The sequence below is a fragment of the Vitis vinifera genome, chromosome 13 (assembly GCF_030704535.1).
Source record: "Vitis vinifera cultivar Pinot Noir 40024 chromosome 13, ASM3070453v1".
Lineage (NCBI taxonomy): Eukaryota > Viridiplantae > Streptophyta > Magnoliopsida > Vitales > Vitaceae > Vitis > Vitis vinifera.
This window is the reverse complement of record NC_081817.1, coordinates 1,832,545-1,851,923: the sequence shown is the minus strand read 5'-3', so window position 1 is coordinate 1,851,923 and position 19,379 is coordinate 1,832,545. Positions and strand designations below refer to the sequence as shown.

The 19,379-nt window shown below is 31.9% G+C and overlaps 2 protein-coding genes across 8 annotated transcripts in view; both read right to left on the bottom strand.

The window, feature by feature from the left end:
- Nucleotides 1-3,446, bottom strand: part of LOC100256937 (two-component response regulator-like PRR37) — a 33,266-nt gene extending 29,820 nt beyond the window's left edge. For 2 of the 6 annotated variants that reach the window (XM_010659853.3, XM_059742227.1), the window contains exons 1-2: nt 3,314-3,440; nt 1,586-2,034 (exon numbers count right to left, since the gene is read on the bottom strand). In XM_010659853.3, coding sequence (XP_010658155.1) covers nt 1,586-1,943 — 358 coding nt within the window. In that variant the 5' untranslated portion in view covers nt 1,944-2,034; nt 3,314-3,440. Of the gene's footprint in view, nt 1-1,585; nt 2,079-3,313 lie in introns of all 6 variants that reach the window. The other 4 variants (XM_010659852.3, XM_010659855.3, XM_010659854.3 and 1 more) reach the window with 3 other exon arrangements.
- Nucleotides 3,447-8,807: 5,361 nt separating this feature from the next.
- LOC104881081 (adenylate kinase 1, chloroplastic) lies at nt 8,808-18,464 on the bottom strand. 2 transcript variants are annotated; one of them, XM_010659858.3, is made up of 5 exons: nt 17,963-18,424; nt 12,684-12,824; nt 10,149-10,421; nt 9,497-9,672; nt 8,808-9,015 (listed from the first exon to the last, which is right to left on the bottom strand). In XM_010659858.3, exons 1-4 carry the CDS (start codon nt 18,263-18,265, stop codon nt 9,529-9,531), a joined length of 861 nt encoding a protein of 286 aa, XP_010658160.1. In that variant the 5' UTR covers nt 18,266-18,424; the 3' UTR covers nt 8,808-9,015; nt 9,497-9,528. The 2 variants fall into 2 exon arrangements, with proteins under 2 accessions (XP_010658160.1, XP_010658159.1); XM_010659857.3 differs by lacking the exon at nt 8,808-9,015 and having other exon boundaries at nt 9,186-9,672; nt 17,963-18,464.
- Nucleotides 18,465-19,379: the final 915 nt, after the last annotated feature.

Below are 19,379 nucleotides of genomic sequence, written 5' to 3'. Positions count from 1 at the left end.
CAACACACACATACTAGAATGGGCAACCTGGGTTTGGCTGTAAGGGAACATATTTTGAGAAAGAACTCTTAAGGCCTTCTTTGACCATTTTCTACCAAAAATAAATAACAAAGTAAAATCAAAATAAACATATTAACCATTGACAAAGCCAGTTAGCATTCTAATTAGGTTTAAATCATTTCACTCTAAACTAGGGACTAAAAAATTAGTAGAGACTAAAAATGGAAGTTAATAAAAGACTGCCTAGATAAATATCAAAAAATTTAAAATTAAATTTCCCTTTTAAGAAAGAATCCTGCAAATCACCCAGTTTCTTCACCCCACTTGCAACTTAATGGAAACTTTCATCCCTTCTAGTCTTAAACAAGGGACTGGTTTGGCTCCTTGATGGGGCATGACAGATTTTTGAAGCAAACAAAAGTTTATTAAAAGAGTAAAAATCAGCAAGGTGAACAAAAGGAAAAATCCTAAATATTTCAAAAAAGAAAATGGGAGATTTATGGAATAGATTCAAATCCCAAGGCAGTCATCTTCCAAAATACTACATGGAGAACATTACCAAGTGCAATATATCATAAGCGAATGATATCGTGAATTCTTCTGATGTTTTTAAAGGGTGGAATGAGGGAATTAAATATATAATTGTAAGAATTGAAAATAAACTTAAATGTGTATATTAATTCAAAAGGCAAATAAAATTTAAACCCAAATTTTTTACATATGCCATTTTTAATATAAAGTGAATCCACAAGGACATATTAAGTGCAATTGGAATCAATGAATTTTTTACACATGCATGTGATTGAGGCCATATATGAGTATAAGTATATATATTATGCCATATTTAACTGTACATGATACAAATAGATACAAATTCATACATGTCACCAATCCTTATTCTTTGCTTTCCCTTTAATTAGAAAATTATAAACTAAAATGCATTTTATATCTCATATAAATCTAGATAAACTTTGACAAAAGATTCATTAGCAAATCCACTACATTGAACGATCAAATATATTATAGGTATCAAGAGGTTGCATTCACATGCAAGAAAATTGAAAATCCACCTGATCATGCACTAAATAAGAACGGTTAATTCAACAAAAAAAAAGGGATCTAAATAGTAACAAGTTGAACTCTATGCATAAGGGAACAAGCTGAAAACAAGATGAATATAATAAAAATAAACAGAAAGAAATGCATTTTTCATGAAACGTGCTCATCTATGAGTTTATGAGGGTCTTGAAAACATAGAAAACCATAAAAGAAAATAAATAAACCAAATAACACCACATCGTTATCCCTATACATACAAGGTCATGCACTATGTTCTTGCTAGATTCAAATCTCATGTCAAACATATAGATCATTCAATGTCATAAGAAGTTACTATTACCTTATCCACATAAGAAAAGTTTTTAGTCCCCTCTTTCACTTACCAAAAAATAAATGAATCCTCTTTTCACCATGCTAACTTTAAATTTCAGATTACCTCATAATTAAATTCACTAGATGAAGTTTTCCACTAAAAACTGTAGATCAAATGCATAAAATATTCATAAGTCAAAGACAAGTTGCAAACCTTCATAACTGCAATTTCGAAGTAATGCACTGACAACCTGGCGAGTTGAATTGTCATTTTCCACCAGTAGAACCTTCAAAGACCTCAGGGGGAGAAACCTTTCCCAACGAACAATAGGCCCTTGAGGCTGTTGCTGTGGTCCATGCAGAACGCCCTGGACTGCCTGGACTGACCCTATTCGCCCATCATTCAGATCTTCCACATCCTCATTAATCCTCGATTCATCTTCCTCGGATAGGCCATGGCCCTCACCCACAACTTTGTCCCTTATATTTTTTTGCTCATCTTGTGCATGGTGGTTAAGTTCGGCTGACCCTTTGGTCCAAGGACCGTTAACATTCATCTCAAAACTCCTCATGAACCAGATTGAAAAAGCATGATGATGAGAAAGCAGCGTGTTGACAATAAAACCTCCCTTATTCCAGAAGAAAGCTTTCACATCCTGTTAACTTCAAGAAACCAAAATCTTCAAATAGAAACCCTTCAACTAATCCTAAAGCAGAACAAGGAAAATGTTTCAGATTAAAAATGTAACACAGAAAGCAGAAGCAATATGAACAGCACACTCATTAACAACCTTGCACCAGAAAAATTAGCAAATTTTTGGATGAAAAAAATCATATGTGAAGGACAAGCAGAACAAAGAACCACATATCTTCCTCCTCCATTCTTAGTCAGAAAAGATATATAAAAACCACGGAACTCTTGCACCTCATATATCCAGAGCCAGAGATCAAAGACAAATTAGAATAAACCCTAGCCTCCAAACAATAAAGACTATTTTTTCAATAAAACCTATAGCAATATGATAACATCAATCTACATTCAAACCAAAAAAACTAAAAAAAAAAAAGAAAGAAAGAGAACAACAACAACGACTCTTCTTGACTGTCAAATCCCTGTTTGATTGTAGAGAAAACAAGGAATATATCCTAACTCATTTTCACTCAATTTTCTCATCCTGAACAACACAAGACATAGGATTCAGAATTTTTTATTTTCTTTCAATCTCATGAATACATTGTGGTTACAAACTAAAAATTACAATGCATGGAAACCCTAACATCCCTGCAAAATTTTGTATAATCTTGGAGATACATCCTCGAATAGCACATACATCTACGTTCAAGGACATTATATAGTAAATGACCATAATATATCAGAGTTAATAATGAGACTCAATTTAGCTCTCAAAAACAGATGAGGAAACAAAAGGAAATAAGCAAGTATGGCTCTCTTTCTCAAGCATTTTCCTTTCCTTTTCTTTGAAGTGCCAAGTTTATGTATACCTCAGTTTGGTTGCAGAGAAACCACACTAAGATCAAAGACGAAAAAAAAAAAATTCGAAGTTTGAAATCCAAATTTTTCCATCGTTTGGACCAGATGTCAAAATCTACTCGATTGAAGATAAACCAACTACTTCGATTTGCTGAAAGTGAGTTATCCATTTATGAAAATCAGATTATGCAAACTTAACCAAAGCAACAGTAAATATCATAAGAATAAAAACTTTTCATTTTCTTTCCTTTTCCTTCAATTTTCTCAGCAACCAAACAGACTGTACAAGTTTAAAATTTCCTTCAAAACCAAAAGAAAAATTTAGACAACAAATATATTATATGTAGAAAGGCCATGAATCGGAAGTACATGAAATCTGGAGAAAATCAGGACTCCAATTTTCCGTGAAAGTTCCGAGAAAATAAAGACAACATCAAACAGCAGCAATACCTTGAGAAGTGAGTCAGCACAGCACCTGAGGATTTCAAACCATAATTTTAGGGTTTCGTTTGAAAACGGTAAAGAAAGAGGTGTGTGACTGGATTGAGAAACGGCGATATGTCTACGACGAAGCAAAAATAGATGATATTATAATAGCTCCAACGGTGATGACGTGTACAAAATTGAGCACATGGGGAGTGACACGTGGACGCCATGTAAGACGCAGTGGGGTGAGGTGGAGAGAAATCTAAAGCTAGACTGTGAATACTTTGAACCGGATCTGAGATGATCCACAAGATCGGATTGGCACACGTGGAGGGCCATGGGCTAGGTTAAAGGTTCGGGGAAAAGATGCTGGGTCGTGGAACGCAGTTCACGAAGTCGACGACGTCGTTTTTGTTGACGTCACGTGATCCCATATCGAATGGTTTAGGCGCTGTACTTTTTAAGTTACAAAAGTGCCCTTGTTCGGTTTCCCTTTTGTTTTATCCCGACTCAGTGCCACGTCAGCTCATAAATATCTTAAGAGTGGATATGCTTCCCTTTCATCATCATTTCTCTCGCTCAAAAAATGAATAAATAAATAGACAAAAGTGGAAGAGTTTATCAAGATGAATAAATAAATGCGATTGTGAAATTTAATAGTTATTATATTTAAATGCTTGGCATGTAGTAATAACTAATAAGTGGTTTCTTTGATACCCTTCTTTCCCCATCCTTAATATAGATGGGATTTAAAGGTTCATGATTTTTTTTAAAATCCAACTTGGATTTGAGTATTTAATTGTTTCATCCCTTATTATATATATATAATTAAATTTGAATTTTTTTTTTCATTTTTTGAATTTTAACACAAAATAATAAAAATATCTACTTCCAAAAAACTAATTATAAAAATTATAATAATTATTTTATTTTAAAAATATGTATAAAAAATTTAAATAAAAATATATATTAAAACGTCTTAAGTCTTCAATATAATATTCTCACAAGAAATATAATCGACACGTAGAAAATCTAACTTCTCATATTCGACTTGACTTCGTATCTTAAATGGTACAATTTGTAAATACATTGAGATTCTTTTCAATCAAAAAAATGAAAATATTTTTTAAAAAAATGGATGGAATTAAGACAGAGATAAACCGTTCAAATCTATCCATTGTCATCCCTAATTGACTATAATATAAAATGACTATTTTTTTATATTCTTGCGAATAATGAATTTCTCGTATCGATTATCTTTTGATATTAAAAAAGATGATTGTTTTTAAGTATAGTATTCAAAACTAACCCTTAATTCACAAAATGTTACATACTTGGAAGAGTTATAAATGAGTTTCCTTACTCCATCTTGTTTAAAGTATTAAAACTCTTTTCCGGGGAGGGGGGAAATAATACTTCTATTTATTTATTTATTTATTTTTTCTATTAAAGCATGAGTGGACAGGACTTGCAACTCTCTTCAATTCTTACCATTTGTTTTCCTTTTACTTTTGGAAGCGACTTTGAATCCTATGCGATACTTGTGGTGTTTCGTTTCATTTCTCCTTATAGTCTTATCCAGAAATGCTACAAGACCATACCAGGGCGGTCCCTAGCCTCCCTTTTTTTTCCTTTAGAATCTCACAACGCGACCTTTTTCCCACTGTGCTGACACGTATTGGTCCCCTAGGTCTTTGTTTTCTTTTACAAGTGAAATTATAGTGAATCCTGGTCCCATCAATAGAGCTATTAAGAAATTAAGTCCTAAGGGTTGAATGAATCGATGCAAATCAAAAAGTGAAAAGGGCAAAGAACTTCCAAAAGTAGGGAGGCACCCCATGGATCTTTCCCGATCACCTCCCATTTATTGACAACATGGGAGTACAACTGGCTAGAAGCTGCTGCGCACAGACAAAAAAGAAAGGGAAATGCTGTGGCTCATGAATCACTTCTTTTTTTCCAACTTAGGGTGGTTGTGGTTGTGGTAATTAGAATATGACACAGTCGTTGTCCATTCCTACCTTTTCTTTCCCGTTTCATTCAAAACCTAGAACAAAGAATCAACCGGGGAAAAAGAATATCCACGTTTTGAATCATCCGTTAAAATGGATCACGTTGCGGCGACCGTACCAGGAGCTACCTTTTCTAGAATTAGGCAATTCGAGAATATTTAGCACCACTCATTTAAAATGACCAGGGTTTCAAAAGTTGGAAGATCATGGCCACAAAAGTTGCACTTTTTAGTGGCAAAAATTCTTGGAGGGTTTCGATAAATAAAAACATCACAAGGGATGTATTCAGTGTCAAGTGTCAACACACGGAAGAGGATTTTTATTGTCACCGATGTTATCTGAATGAATTTTGGAGTATCGGGTGAAAATGATTTATCTATTAAAAAAATATAGCATCTAACCACTTTTTAAAACTTATATTCAAATTGTCCTCTTTGGTGTCGCATAGGCGTTATGTCATTAAATATTTTTTTTTTCATCATTTTGAACTAAAGTCGCAGTTGGCAACTGCCCAGATGGTACCAGGAAGGCAATTGTCTGGGTTAAGGTCCCGAGTTCGAATCTTGGGGACGTCACCCACAAGAGCCAAATAAACAAATGGCTCCATAAGACTCTGTGCTGTCCGGCCCATTCCGGCTGTGACACCCCTGATTGGCATAGTTCAATGGTACGATTGGGCACCAGAGTAAAAAAGGCCGACGTTTATGTTGAGACGTCATTTGTTTTATATCCGGACAGGGCCGCGAATAATATTTTTGGCTCTGTGCCAGTCAGGGGCATCACAGAGTGAATGCTTCATTTTTAAACTGAAGCCTCAGTTGATAAATAAAGGCTTCATTTTTTAACTAAAGTTATAGTTGTCAATTGAGACTTCATTTTTGAACTAAAGCTGCAATTACCAATTGAAACTTTAGTTAATTTTTTTAAAATTAAAATTTTAATTAAAAATTATTAAATTACAATTTATGATTGAAATTTTAAAAAATATACTTAAATATTAAATTACTTATATTTAAACTTAAGAATCTAATATTACTTTAACAAACATAAATTGATAAATAGAAGATATTATAAAAGAATATTTTATTTATTAATAAATTAATAATCTTAAAATAATAAATTTATATAACATATAAATAATATAGAAAAATTATATAATTATTAATTTAAAATATTTAATTTATTGTTTTTTAATATATTAGTTATTTGTATTATGACAAATTTATCTTTATCAAAATAATAGTATACTTTTAAGTCATAGTTGTTAACTGATATTTCAATTATAAATTTTTTTTACTTTCAAATTTAATTAAAAACTATTAAATTATAATTTATTATTGAAATTAAAAATATATACTTTAATAATAAATTATTTATATTTAAACTTAAGAATCTAGTATTACTTTTTTATTTATTTATTATTTTTTTTATAGGTAAACACACAAAGATATATTAGATAAAGGGTGCTTGAAAGGCGACCCCAAGCATATAGGGAGTATACAAGCATCACCTTAAAAAAAGAACAAGCACTCACCAGCCTTCAACAAGAACCCAACCAGTCCACAAAGTTAAACAAAGAATCTAGTATTACTTCAACAAATATAAATTGATAAATAAAATATATTATAAATGAATATTTTATTTATTAATAAATTAATAATCTTAAAATAATAAATTCATATAACATATAAATAATATATAAAATTGTATAATTTATTAATTTAAGATATTTAATTTATTATTTTTTAAGATATTAATTTATTTGTATAATTTAATAATTTTTAATTACATTTTAAATTTTAAAAAAAAATTAACTAAAGTCTCAGTTGGCAACTGTGGTTTTAATTCAAAAATGAAACCTTAGTTGCGAACTGAGACTTCAGTTTAAAAATGAAGTCTCATTTACCAACTACGAATTTAGTTTAAAAATGAAGTCTCAATTGTCAATTGAGACTTTAGTTTAACTAAAATGATGAAAAAAATATATATTTTTTGATGACATGAGGCTTACGTAGCATCAAAGATACCAATTTGAACATAAATTTCAAAAAGTGGTAAGATATTATATTTTTTTTAATAAATGGATCATTTTGACCCAATACTCAGAATTATTGATTGAAAACACTACTACAGATTTAGTAAAAGGGCTACTATAATTTATGTAAAGTGGATTGATTGCTCTGCGGGGATTTATGCATCAGGAGCTAACTTGCCCTAAATCATTTTGCAGGTACTAGAATGATAGGCATTCAAGGAATTATTACACATTGATTTAAACACCATAAAAAAAATAATGATAATGTTCAAATGAAATAATGGAAAAAAAAAAAAACGTTTCCATTAACAAAAATACATAGGAAACTAAAATCTTAAAGGCAGTTCATCGTCAGGAGCATTATTTGAAAACTAAGACCCTGTTTGGTCATATGTTTTTAAAAATAAAAAAATTGTTTTAAAAATTTCTAACACCATCCGGTTATTGTTTTATGAAAATAGTTTTTAAAAATAAAATTAAAGAGAAAACAGTTTGTAGAAAGCAAATAGAAGTTATTTTCACCCGTTTTATTGATTAAAGAAAAAGATAGAAAATTAAAAAAATAAAAATAAAATTGAACATGATACTATTCTCTCTTTTCGTGATCTAATACCAATATAAAAATTCTTAAAATATGATTTTTCTTTAAATTACACTACATTTTACAAATAACCTTTTCGTGATCTAATACCAATATAAAAATTCTTAAAATATGATTTTTCTTTAAATTACACTATATTTTACAAATAACCTTAAAATTAAGCAAGAATTGATGCATTGGATTCATTACCAAATCTACTAATTTTTAAAAATAATTTAAAACTCAAATTGAGAACCAATTAATGCTAAAAATTTATGAATTAAAAATTGACCTAAAACGACTTTATTATTTTTTTTCTACATAAAATTCTTGATTTTCAAATTTTTTTACTAGGCAAATTAACTTCAAATTTAAGGATGGATTCATTAACAAGTCTAATATTTTTTAAAGATAATTCAAAACTCAAATAGTAAATATAAACAAAAATTAGTCTAAAACACTTTATTGTTTCTCTTCTTACATAAAATCCTCATTTTCCAATTTTTTTTTACTAGGAAAATAAATTTCAAATTAAACAATTTTTTTTTAAAATAACTTAACACTCAAATAATGACCAAATCAGTACTAAAATTTTATGAACAAAAATTAATCTAAAATAGCTCGTTTATCTTTTATATAAAATCACTATTTTCTAATTTTTTTTAATCAAATAAATAAGCTCTAAATTAAACCAGACTTAACAAGTTTGATTCATTAACAAATTTAATAATTTTTTAAAATAATTTAAAACTCAAAAAAATAAACTCCTTAATAAAAAAAATTAATAATAATGGATTGAAACTGGTTCATTTAAAAACAATTTATCCAAACAAGGTTTTTGTTTTTTATTAACTTAAAAACAATTTTTAAAAACAAGTTTAAAAAAAAACATGATCAAACGGGCCAAGGTAAAGCGATTCCAAATCAACTTATCCTCCTGAGTCCTGATACTCTTTATTACATCCATCAAAACAAAAGCAAAGCAATGTACATACCTCCTCCTCCAATCATGAGAAAGAGATACCAAATGAGTGTTTACCTCACAATCAGCTTCTGCTGCAATGATGTATTAATCTTCACGGTGAACAATTCAGATTCCCTGCAAAAGATTGTAACTAAAGGTGGCTCCTCAACAAGAATGACAAAACTTTCCAGTTCCAAAAACACCCAGGATGAAGAAAAATAAAGAGAAAAGGGTTAAGTCAGACACAATGGAGATAGTTCAAACATTGCATTTCTTTTGATTGGAGAAGTTCCGGCACCTCAAAATTCAAAGTAACCTCTGATTAATTTGAAACTCAGTAACATTACAGCATAATTGAATGGTAATGACATAAAGTCCACAAAATTCAATTACTATTAGCTAAAACATTTGTCAACAAATATATAACCAACAATAAATATACCCCACCTAAGAATAATACCATGCCCATTTTGCACGTCTTCCAAAGACCAATACGATGCTGCCCTAATAGTTTAGGCAACTTTCAAGCCTTTATTTTGTAAAAATGGTTTCTCCCTTTGTTTCCAAAACTACCAAGGCATGTACATCTCATACATGCAAAAAATGATCAGCTTACCATGAGTATACACTAAACAGCATTCTGGGCGCTCATGCTGCTGCAGACTGTTTATCCTCATGGTAATCTAGATTCAGAGCTTGAAGCAGCTTTGGCCAGGATTCTGGGATTCCTCCTGGAAGATCAAACTCTAGCAACTTCCCCCGACTGCGGTAGAAGTCCTCCACAGGTAAACTCTGTAGGAGTAAAGATAATTTGTGATTCACAAGTCACTAGATGAAGCACAAGGGGATATCTTTAATAGCTATGATACAAAGAAAGAATTGCATTTTGTCAAACTTTTGATGTAAGAAAAAACATTATATTAATCAGACCATATATTTGAGGAAAAAGAGAACAATGCAACAGAGAGGTAAGGGCATCAAAATAACAATTAAACTGCATAAGACAAGTATATGTAGATTGAAGCATAAGCCTAGGTTAAGTCAAAAGCAGCCGATTCAATTCTGAAGCAAAACAGCACATGGACTTTCCTCAGTACAATCGGTAGGGGCACTTCTGAGTATCCATGGATCTAATGACTGGTAGCAGAAACATGACATTTTCAAGCTCCAAATTTATTTTATTTTATTTTATTATATTTACCTTGTTTCTTGAATCATTACAAAAGAGAGAGAGATGGATAACAGGAATTCTGATATGGGAGTAATACCATTTCATTGTATATACGGAGCCGTTCCTTAACAACAGCTTCAGTATCATCAGAACGGGTAATAAGCTTCGAAGCACAATGTGGAGGAGGAAGAAGTGGAGCCATGTACATTCCAGGGCTCCCATTCTCACCCTTTATGTCAATGCAAGCAACATTATAATTCCCTCCACACTCACTACAGATCCTTCTACCAAGGCATTTAGCGAGCAATGCTTCTTCGTTAAGTTTCAGGTTAACTACCAAATCGATGTCAGTTACATCCTCCAATATTTCCTGAAAATTAACCAAAAGAGAGAAAGAAAATTATGAAGAGCATAGATAGAAAGTGTCCATAGAGACAAAACGACAACAAAGCAAGGGGATAATATTCTCAGAATGTGGTAAAAATTAGCAAAAATATACATGTTTGGATGCCAGAATAGCAATAATAGAAAATTTATTTCATTTATCATTCATTAACGTGTTTGGATTATTTCTTAGAAATGAGAAAAGGAATAAAACATTTATTATCATAGAAATTAAGTCAGGATTTTGATTTTTCTCTTCCACGTGGTATTGTGATTCACACCTTCAATCATTCCCATTAGTATTCCCTAGTAACAAATGCAAATGACCCTACATGGCCATCTGGTCTTCTATATGTAGGTTGAACATGTTCAATAAGCCAGAGGATTCAATCGGTGATTACCTCATGAAATGGACACATGCCAGCTAAATGTTCTCAACTGTATGATTAAATCACAGTCTAGATGCTCTCATAAATTGTACGTTTAAGATACTTGATGAAGTCAAAACAACAAGAAAGTTATAACAGTTTGGGGAATGGAAACTGATCTGCCTTTTGGTTATTATTCTGGCAAAATGAGGGGGAGATGGACCTGCACTTTTGTCTTTAAGACCTGCCAATAACATTTTAAATTTAGTGCTTAGCATTTTTACAAGGGAAATAAGAGAGACCATTATTTTAATATTATTACAAATACTTTGGAGTAACGATTAGAAAGTAAGACCCTGTTTAGAAACTGTTCTTGAAAACAAGTTTCAGTTCCTTGAAACAAAAAACAGTTTTCTAACTCAGAAAACAAGTTTAGCAAACTTCTGACAGAAATCAGTTTTTGGAGAATTTGTTCTAGAAATATGTTGTTTAGTATAACAAATTTTAGGTGTTTCAAGTTGTTTTTTATAAAATGTTTTGAGTAACAATTGAAAATATGGAGAATATTTTGTAAACTTTTACATTGTATAAAAGTGTCAAGCACCTTCATGGAGCATAAGCCAAGAAAACTATTTTTTTATATTTGAGATCCTAAATAGAATTTTGTTCCCGAAAAGAATCGAGAATTGTCCTTGAAAACTGTTTTCAAAACGTTCCCAAACAGGCCCTAAATTTTTAGATCATGCAAAGTAAATAGGCAAAGTGCTGTGATGCACCATGGCCTTTAGGAATGACAACCTTCTTTAAGATGTGCAGTAGCTAAGATCAAAAGGTCTCAAAGGGGAGAAGAATTTTTTGGTAAAACATGTGAATGGTGCATTTCTTTGGGGACAATTCTAATACTATTCAGTAGTCCAATCTACATGCATCCAACTAGTAGTTGTTTGGGTAAAAGAACCCCATACTCTCTGTAGATGAAGATTAGTTAAACTTACCTATCAAAAAAAATAAAAAATTGAAGGCTAGTTAAGCACAACCAACATTTAAACTTACCAATTTCACCATGTTACTGCACATATTGAAGTAATAACAATAAGGTCTTGGGTTAAATAGTAGATTGAAAAGTCACTTAAATCGCAACCAGTTTACAGTAGTGTAAATATCAGTCAGAAGTTGCAGAATAGTCCCATGTAAATAACACCCTTGAAGTACAAGGACTTCTTTGTATTTGCTGTCTGAGGATTAGAATTTCAATCTACTATGTTTCCATGGACGTACCTTTAAAGCTTCTGACAACACACCAACTACTGTCAAGAAAAAACTAAATATTTTTTTTTTTTTTGATAGGTAAGAAAAGAACTAATATAAAAAGAGGCACTAAAAGCGACTCAAGGTATACAATACTTATACAACCACCACCAAAAAAGAAGAAAAACACTCAGCTGGCCCAACAAGCAACCTTAGTTAGAACCCAACCAATCAATAAAACTAACTACAGTTAGAGGGCAATCAACTATAAACAACTTGGCCTCTGACCAAAGAGAAAGAACAAAAGAGTATTTGAGTCTCTGGATTGACAACACATCATCCTTGAAGGTCAATCTACTGTAAATTTTTCTTTCTCTCTGTTTGTGTTTTTTTTTTTTTATAGGTAATTTTTTCTCTTTTGCTTCTACTGAGACTTCAAACTGAAACTTCCTACATATCTGACCCCACCCTTTTGCCACTTGAGTTAGGCTCAAGGGCATCTACCATACATATGCATTTCTGTTTCCAAATTCTGCTTTTCCTACTGTAGCTCTTAGCATCTATTTAATAATAAACATAATTCATAGTGAGCCAAATTCATGTTTTGTTATAATTATCAAAGATGTGCTCACCGCCTGTCTTATTGTTCGAGGGAAACCATCAAGAATAAATCCTGTTTCACCCTTGGATTCTCCAGCTTCAAGACGCTTGGACAACAAATTTATTATAATTTCATCTGACACCAATTTCCCCTGGTTCACAATCTCCGAAAGCTGCAGAACAAAGACAAAAATGCAAAATACAAAGAATAGACATATAAGAAAACTAATATTAAAGTTATAAGCTCCTAGCTCTACCTTCATACTCTTTTAACAACAATCAACAAATTATACAATGAACATAACAATGCAACATGGTAAATGAATTTGCAACTCTAATGTTGAAACTCACACCTGTGTTTGATAAATGAAATAACAAAACATATGACATAGATAACAGCTCATTACAAGTTCATGACTGTTATTGCTCATAAATCCCAACTGTTAGACTCCCTTTTCAAAAACAAAGAAAAGGGAAAAACAAATCTAGATGAATTGTCAAAACTAGAAACTATAGCTTCCAAAACTGAGATAGTGATTTTCCAGCTATACGAAGAAGACGCTGTCAGATCTGCGTATCTTCCTTTGTCTGAAGAAAGCCTTAAGCTCAAGTTTGATGGTGCTTATGGGGTGACTGTTAACGTATCTGGATGGGTACTGTGGCCTCTGACAGTTCAGGTGATTCATCATGTCTTTGTTGAAGCCAGCAAGATACAGTCTAGCTATTAAGGCCGAGATTCAGGCTTTATTGGAATGCCTCAGAAAGGCAAAATTGGAGGATTTTCCTTTTTTCTTTTTTTTTGATAGATAAGTGGGTCTGTATTATCAGCAAAAAAAAGTAGGAAGATATACACGATATATACAAAGAAGTCAAAATTGTTTTGGAATCACAACCTTTGGTAGTTAAAAAGGATGTAAAGGACAATTTGAGTTGGAATGAAACCAAGGACAGCAGGTTCTTAGTTAGATCTCTTTATTGCTCCTTTTCCAAAGGACCTAGAGATCCTTTTCCATTTAGTATTGTGCGGTGGACTTGGCTCCAGTGAAGGTCAGTTTTTTTGCTTGGGAAGCGTCTTGGGGCAAAATTCTAATTCTTAATCAACTTAAAATGAGGAGTTGGAATCTCCTGAATAAGTGTTACTGGTGCAAATTCGAGGAGAAAACTATAGATCATTTGCTTCTTTTTTACTTTAAAGTAAGAATATTGTGGAATTTGATTTATTCCCTTTTGGAAGTGGAGTGAAGTGAGTTTTGCATTCCTTGGTTAGAGGGAATCTGTTGGGTTGGTATGGCTCTTTTGTGGGTAAGAAACGAAAGAAAGCATGGAGGATTGCTCTCTTATGCTTGTGGTGGACTATTTGGAAGGAAAGGAACATGAGAGCTTTTAATGATTTTAAGCAAGCTAATCAAGCAATTAAATCTGTTTTTATGTATACTTTTGTGAATTAGGCTAGGGTGTATATAGAGGACCACATACCATCCATATTAGATTTTGTCGATTGGTTGAGTTCCCAATAAGGAGAAGGTTTCTTTGCTCCTTAAGTTTTTGCCTATGCGCTTTGATTGTATACTTCATGTGTACTTGCTTCGCCTTCTCTAAGGAGCTTTTAATACATATCCTCTTTTTGCCTATCAAATATATATATATATATATATATACATACAAAGAAACCAAAAGACCAAAAAAAAAAAAAAAGCAAAAGCACAAAGGCACAAAAAACAGCAACTACGTGCTACCTAGAGCCTAACCAATCCACAAAGTTCAGCATCAACAAGGAACAATCCCCTATAAACATTGTAACTTAATCTAAAAGATATAGAAGAAGGAATGTTAAATTGCTTAGTGCATTTTTTCACACTTTTCAGAAGCTCTCTTATTTCAAAACAAACACAATAGAGCATCCTTCCAAACCATTTTTTCCTCTTCTTTCCTACAAAGGACCCACAACCAATTCAAAAGAGCACCCCTAACCAAAGAGTGCATCACCCATTAGCCACCAAAAAAAAAAAGCATAAATCAACAGCCACAAAAAGCCTGCTTTCAAACAATGAAAGAGAATGGGGTCAACTGATTCTTCTTCTTTGCAAATGTAGCATCTATTTCAGATATTCAAAGTCTTCTTTTCAAGTTGATCCAATGTTAAAATCTTGTCCCAAGTTACTTCCCAAGGAAAGAAGCTAGTTCTATCATGGTTGTCCTGAAATAAACTAGCACCTTGAATACATGATCATTATACAAGGAGAATTTTGCATCTTTCAAGTGATACGTGATGCTCTTTTGCTTAGAGTTCTAAATTGGTAATAAAAAGGTCAACAGGCTGGTCGAGAGAGGGCTTCCATTTCAATAGTTTTTCTTGGGAATTTTTGTTTCATGATCTTTGAATCCTCTTTTTTTTTTTCCTTTTTCCTGTTTCTACTTTTATCTATCTCCTAATTAGAATAATATCGCATCAATGTGAAACAAACAACTTCCAATAGAACTTTGCCTCTAATGGTGCTCCCCAAACCTCTAAGGGAGATAGTCATCATATCACATATACTCCAAGGAAGAACCCAATTTAACCTAGCTAGTCTAAATAGCTTGTCACATAGCCCCAATGTCAACAAACAGTACAAAAGCATATGATTAATCAATTCTTTACTTCTCATATGTATGATAAAATGGTTAGGACTAGGGACTTTGTAAGGTCATCTTATCTGTAGCATGTCATTGGTGTTAACCTTCTCATTGGCTACTGGCCAAGAAAAGAATGTGACTTAAATCGAATTTTAGATTTCCATATGAATTTAGTTGGAGAGAAAGAAATGGAATTGATAGACTAGATAGAGCAAAGAGAAAAGATTTTATTGTAATAAGCAAAAAGAAAATAATAACCAAGCTCTCACATCTGAGACAAACAGTGACAAGTACACATGAGTGAGAAAGTACATGAGTCTTTCAAGGTCCTCCATCTCCAAGTTAATGAGGTTATGATGAAAATTAAGGTTCCAAGAAAAAAAAAAAAAGGTAAGAGATACCAAGGATAGATGAGATTGGATAATTTAAATTTGACAATTCTTATGTTCATAAATTAAGAGCACAAAAATTGTTATGTCCGCCACAAGTCTTCCCAAAAACAAATCCTAGCCCCATCACTCACCACAAAACGAGCATGTCTAGAGAAACTCTAAAAAACCTACAAATGGCCTTCCAAAGGCAATGATGCGACCACTTGACTAGGACGTTGGTGTCCTAATCATTAGGGTGTGTCGCATAGATGTTCAATATGACTTTATGTCAAAAAACAAAACTTTCCCTTAGAAACCTCCAAAGTCATTTTCTCAAGGGAGATTTATTCTCAAAAAAACTTCCCAAACCCCCCTTTGACCTTAGGCTTGCACATCCTTTTTCACCTTATGCCAACTCATGTATCACACCATGTATTGCTTTCTATTTCTCCTTATCGTACATCATATTATATCATATACCATAAGATATTTCTAATATTGGAATATAATAGAAAAAATGTGCATGCACATGCGAAACACATTTGTAAGAATGTTGCATAAAGCAATATATCTTCTTATAAGCAATCAACAATGACATTTATTACACACACACACACACACACACATATATATATATATGTAAACATCTGAAGTACATAGAATCTTCAGCTTCACCCAAACCAACTTATCCATGTTCACATCATATGGCATGTGTGTGAGTATAAATCCTGTTTGGATAAGCATATTTTGTTTCATATACAGCTCTTTGCTCTTATTTATATATAAACACCCAGCAGCAATCACACACCGAACAGTTCATCACTCACACCCAAACCCATGCAACACATACAAACATCAAGTACTAGAGTTTTGCTGAAATTATTTCACTGGGCCTGATATTTTACTACATAGACTCGTTGTAAAATGCAGAAAAACAAACTTTTTTTCAATTACAATTACAAGTTCCAAGTTCCAACTCGTTTGCCAATAAAAATTATTATGCCAAAATTTCCAAGATTCTATAAGTTTGAAACAGATATAGAAAAGGAGAAACTGTAATAATATACAATTATAATCACATAATTGTACGGACTATGACATATATGCATCTACATGTGATGATCTGAGTTGTAATTTCCCAACTTCATCATCATCATTAAAAGAGAAAAAAACCCAAAAAAAAAAAAAAAAAATTTAGAGAGAGACAGAAAGGAATGTACTAAGAAAAAGTTTTCTACCTTCATTATCATCAACTAATAATTCAAATGGCATAAGTTTCACTTAAATAACACTTCTATGTTGGTTGAAACAGTAAATACACATGATATCCAATCTTCTACACATGCCTTTAACAATACTGTCCAATGTTTCAGCTTAGGATATCTCCATCTTACTTTCCATTTTTCTGTGCCATAGATCAGCTCTTAAAGCATGATATAGTCATATTTTTAATATAAAAAAAATCAAATCAATTTTCCTAAATATTTCAAATAATGAACTGTATCTGGATATAATACAAATCATTTATTGTGATTATTATGTCATATATATTTATCGTAAAATTCATTTAAAAATGTAAAATGGACCAGGAAGACAGTGATTTACATGAAATATGTACTCACTATTGCGTATTGAGAGAACTTATAACAGCTATGGCTATGCTAAAGGGCTCAAAAGCAATAGCTGATATGTCACAATCTCAGACAAATAGGTGTTTTACTCTCCAAACCATTAAATAAATATACCCATGGGCACCTGTTTCCACCAAATTTGCTTGATATTTAAGCATCATCCAGTAACTCAAAAGAAAGAAAGAAAGAAAATACTATAAGGGTTACATAGATTTATTTAATTCAAAACTTGTTTTATTATGGACTTTCCCTGTGTTGCATCAAATACCTAAACTTAACCCATCCATTATTTTAAAAAAGAAATGAAAATAAAAGGGAGAAGCAATAAAACTACATGATTCAAACCTTCCTAGTAAGTTTGCTTGATATCTAGGCATTATACATACATTTCGTTATGGATTTTCCCCTCGTTTACATCAAATATCGAACCCTACCATAACTCTTAAAGCATAGAAAAAAATTTAAAGAAAAAAATAGTAAACCAGCCACGTAAAGGTCAACCAAAAGTAGTTTCCCTCTTTAACATTTTCCAAAACCCAAGCGCACCCTTGAGCTCAAATTCTCAATCAATACGACCAATCGATCCAAAATCAACCCAAAGTTCCAGATCTTAATTTTTCCACACACAAACGAAACATAATAACGTAAAAAGAAATTCACGAAACTAAAAAAGAAACGGAAACCCTAATTCACCTGCGAAGCGAGGGGACCGGAGGACGCGAGCTCCTCGCGGACAAGATCGCCGGTGGCGATGTGGGGGACGCCGAGGAGAGCGGTGAGGCGGGAGGCGTAGGTGCCCTTGCCGACGCCGGGGCAGCCGAGAAAGACCCACTGGACGTTCCTGTCCTTGGGATCGCGGCGGAGATGGAGAGCGCTGTGGGAAAGTGGGGAGAGGGGTCGGCGATCAGTATTGGATGTGATTGATGAGAAGGTTTTGGAGAGTATGGAAGAGGATGGCGTAGCCGTGGATCTCAGAAGGCGGTTCACCACCGCCATGGCTGAACAATTCACTTGGAGAGAGAGAGAAAGAAAGAGAGAGACTTTCCTTGGGAAGAGAGGTGATGCTTGGGAAGCCTTTCTTCCTTTCTTCTTCTTATGTTTGTTTTCCTGGAACCCAGGGGAGACAGTGGGCGTGCTGCCCTACACACGAGTGTGATTTTCGTCATTAGGGCAAAAGACCCGGATAAAACAAATTTGCTAACGCAAAAAAATAAATAAATAATTCTTGTGTAAGAAATTAAGAAATGTCAATTTGTTTGCTGAAAATTTATGCTGGTGTTACCTATCATTTTCAAAAATAATTTGGCTATCAAAAATTAATTAATACATTTTAGCTATGTCTTAAAACTTTTGATTCAATCATATCTCAATAAATAAAACTTATTTACCTTTAACAAATCTTTTCAGACTTACCTCAAATTTTATGAATAAAATTGTCAACAGACATTAACAAAATACAAAACTCATTATCCTAATAATTTTAAAAAATATAGGGGATGATTAAAAATTGAAAACTATATATAAAAAATATTTTAGATTTTGAAATAAATATTTATTTTATGAAACATTATATAACAATATTATTCTCAAAAACTATTTTTAGAACTATTTTTTTTAAAAAAAAAAATGGTACCAAAAAAGCAAAACGGGCCTTAATCTTTTTGGTTAGTATTTTTTTTTTTTTTTTGATAAGTAATCTTTTTGGTTAAATATTTTCATGATGGCAAAAAAAAAAATCTCATTTTTTAGTTTTCGTTTCTTATTTATTTGTTTCGAATTTTGAAAAAAAATACATTTAAACGCCAATAACTTTTCAAGGGATTGTTTTACAATGATTTTGATTAAAATGTTTTTTCAATGTTTGATATTTGTTTAAAATAAAAATTATATTGTATTTTAATATTTCCTATTTAAAAAAAAATTATATTTCTCTTATGTGTAACAATATTCATATTTAAAATCTATAAATATATTTTTATATATAAAAATAATTTTAATATATTAAATGATATATATATATATATATATATATATATATATATCAGTATTATTTTATAATATGTTTTTATATATGTTTTTTAGTTATTTTTTAACCCCAAATTTAACTTTT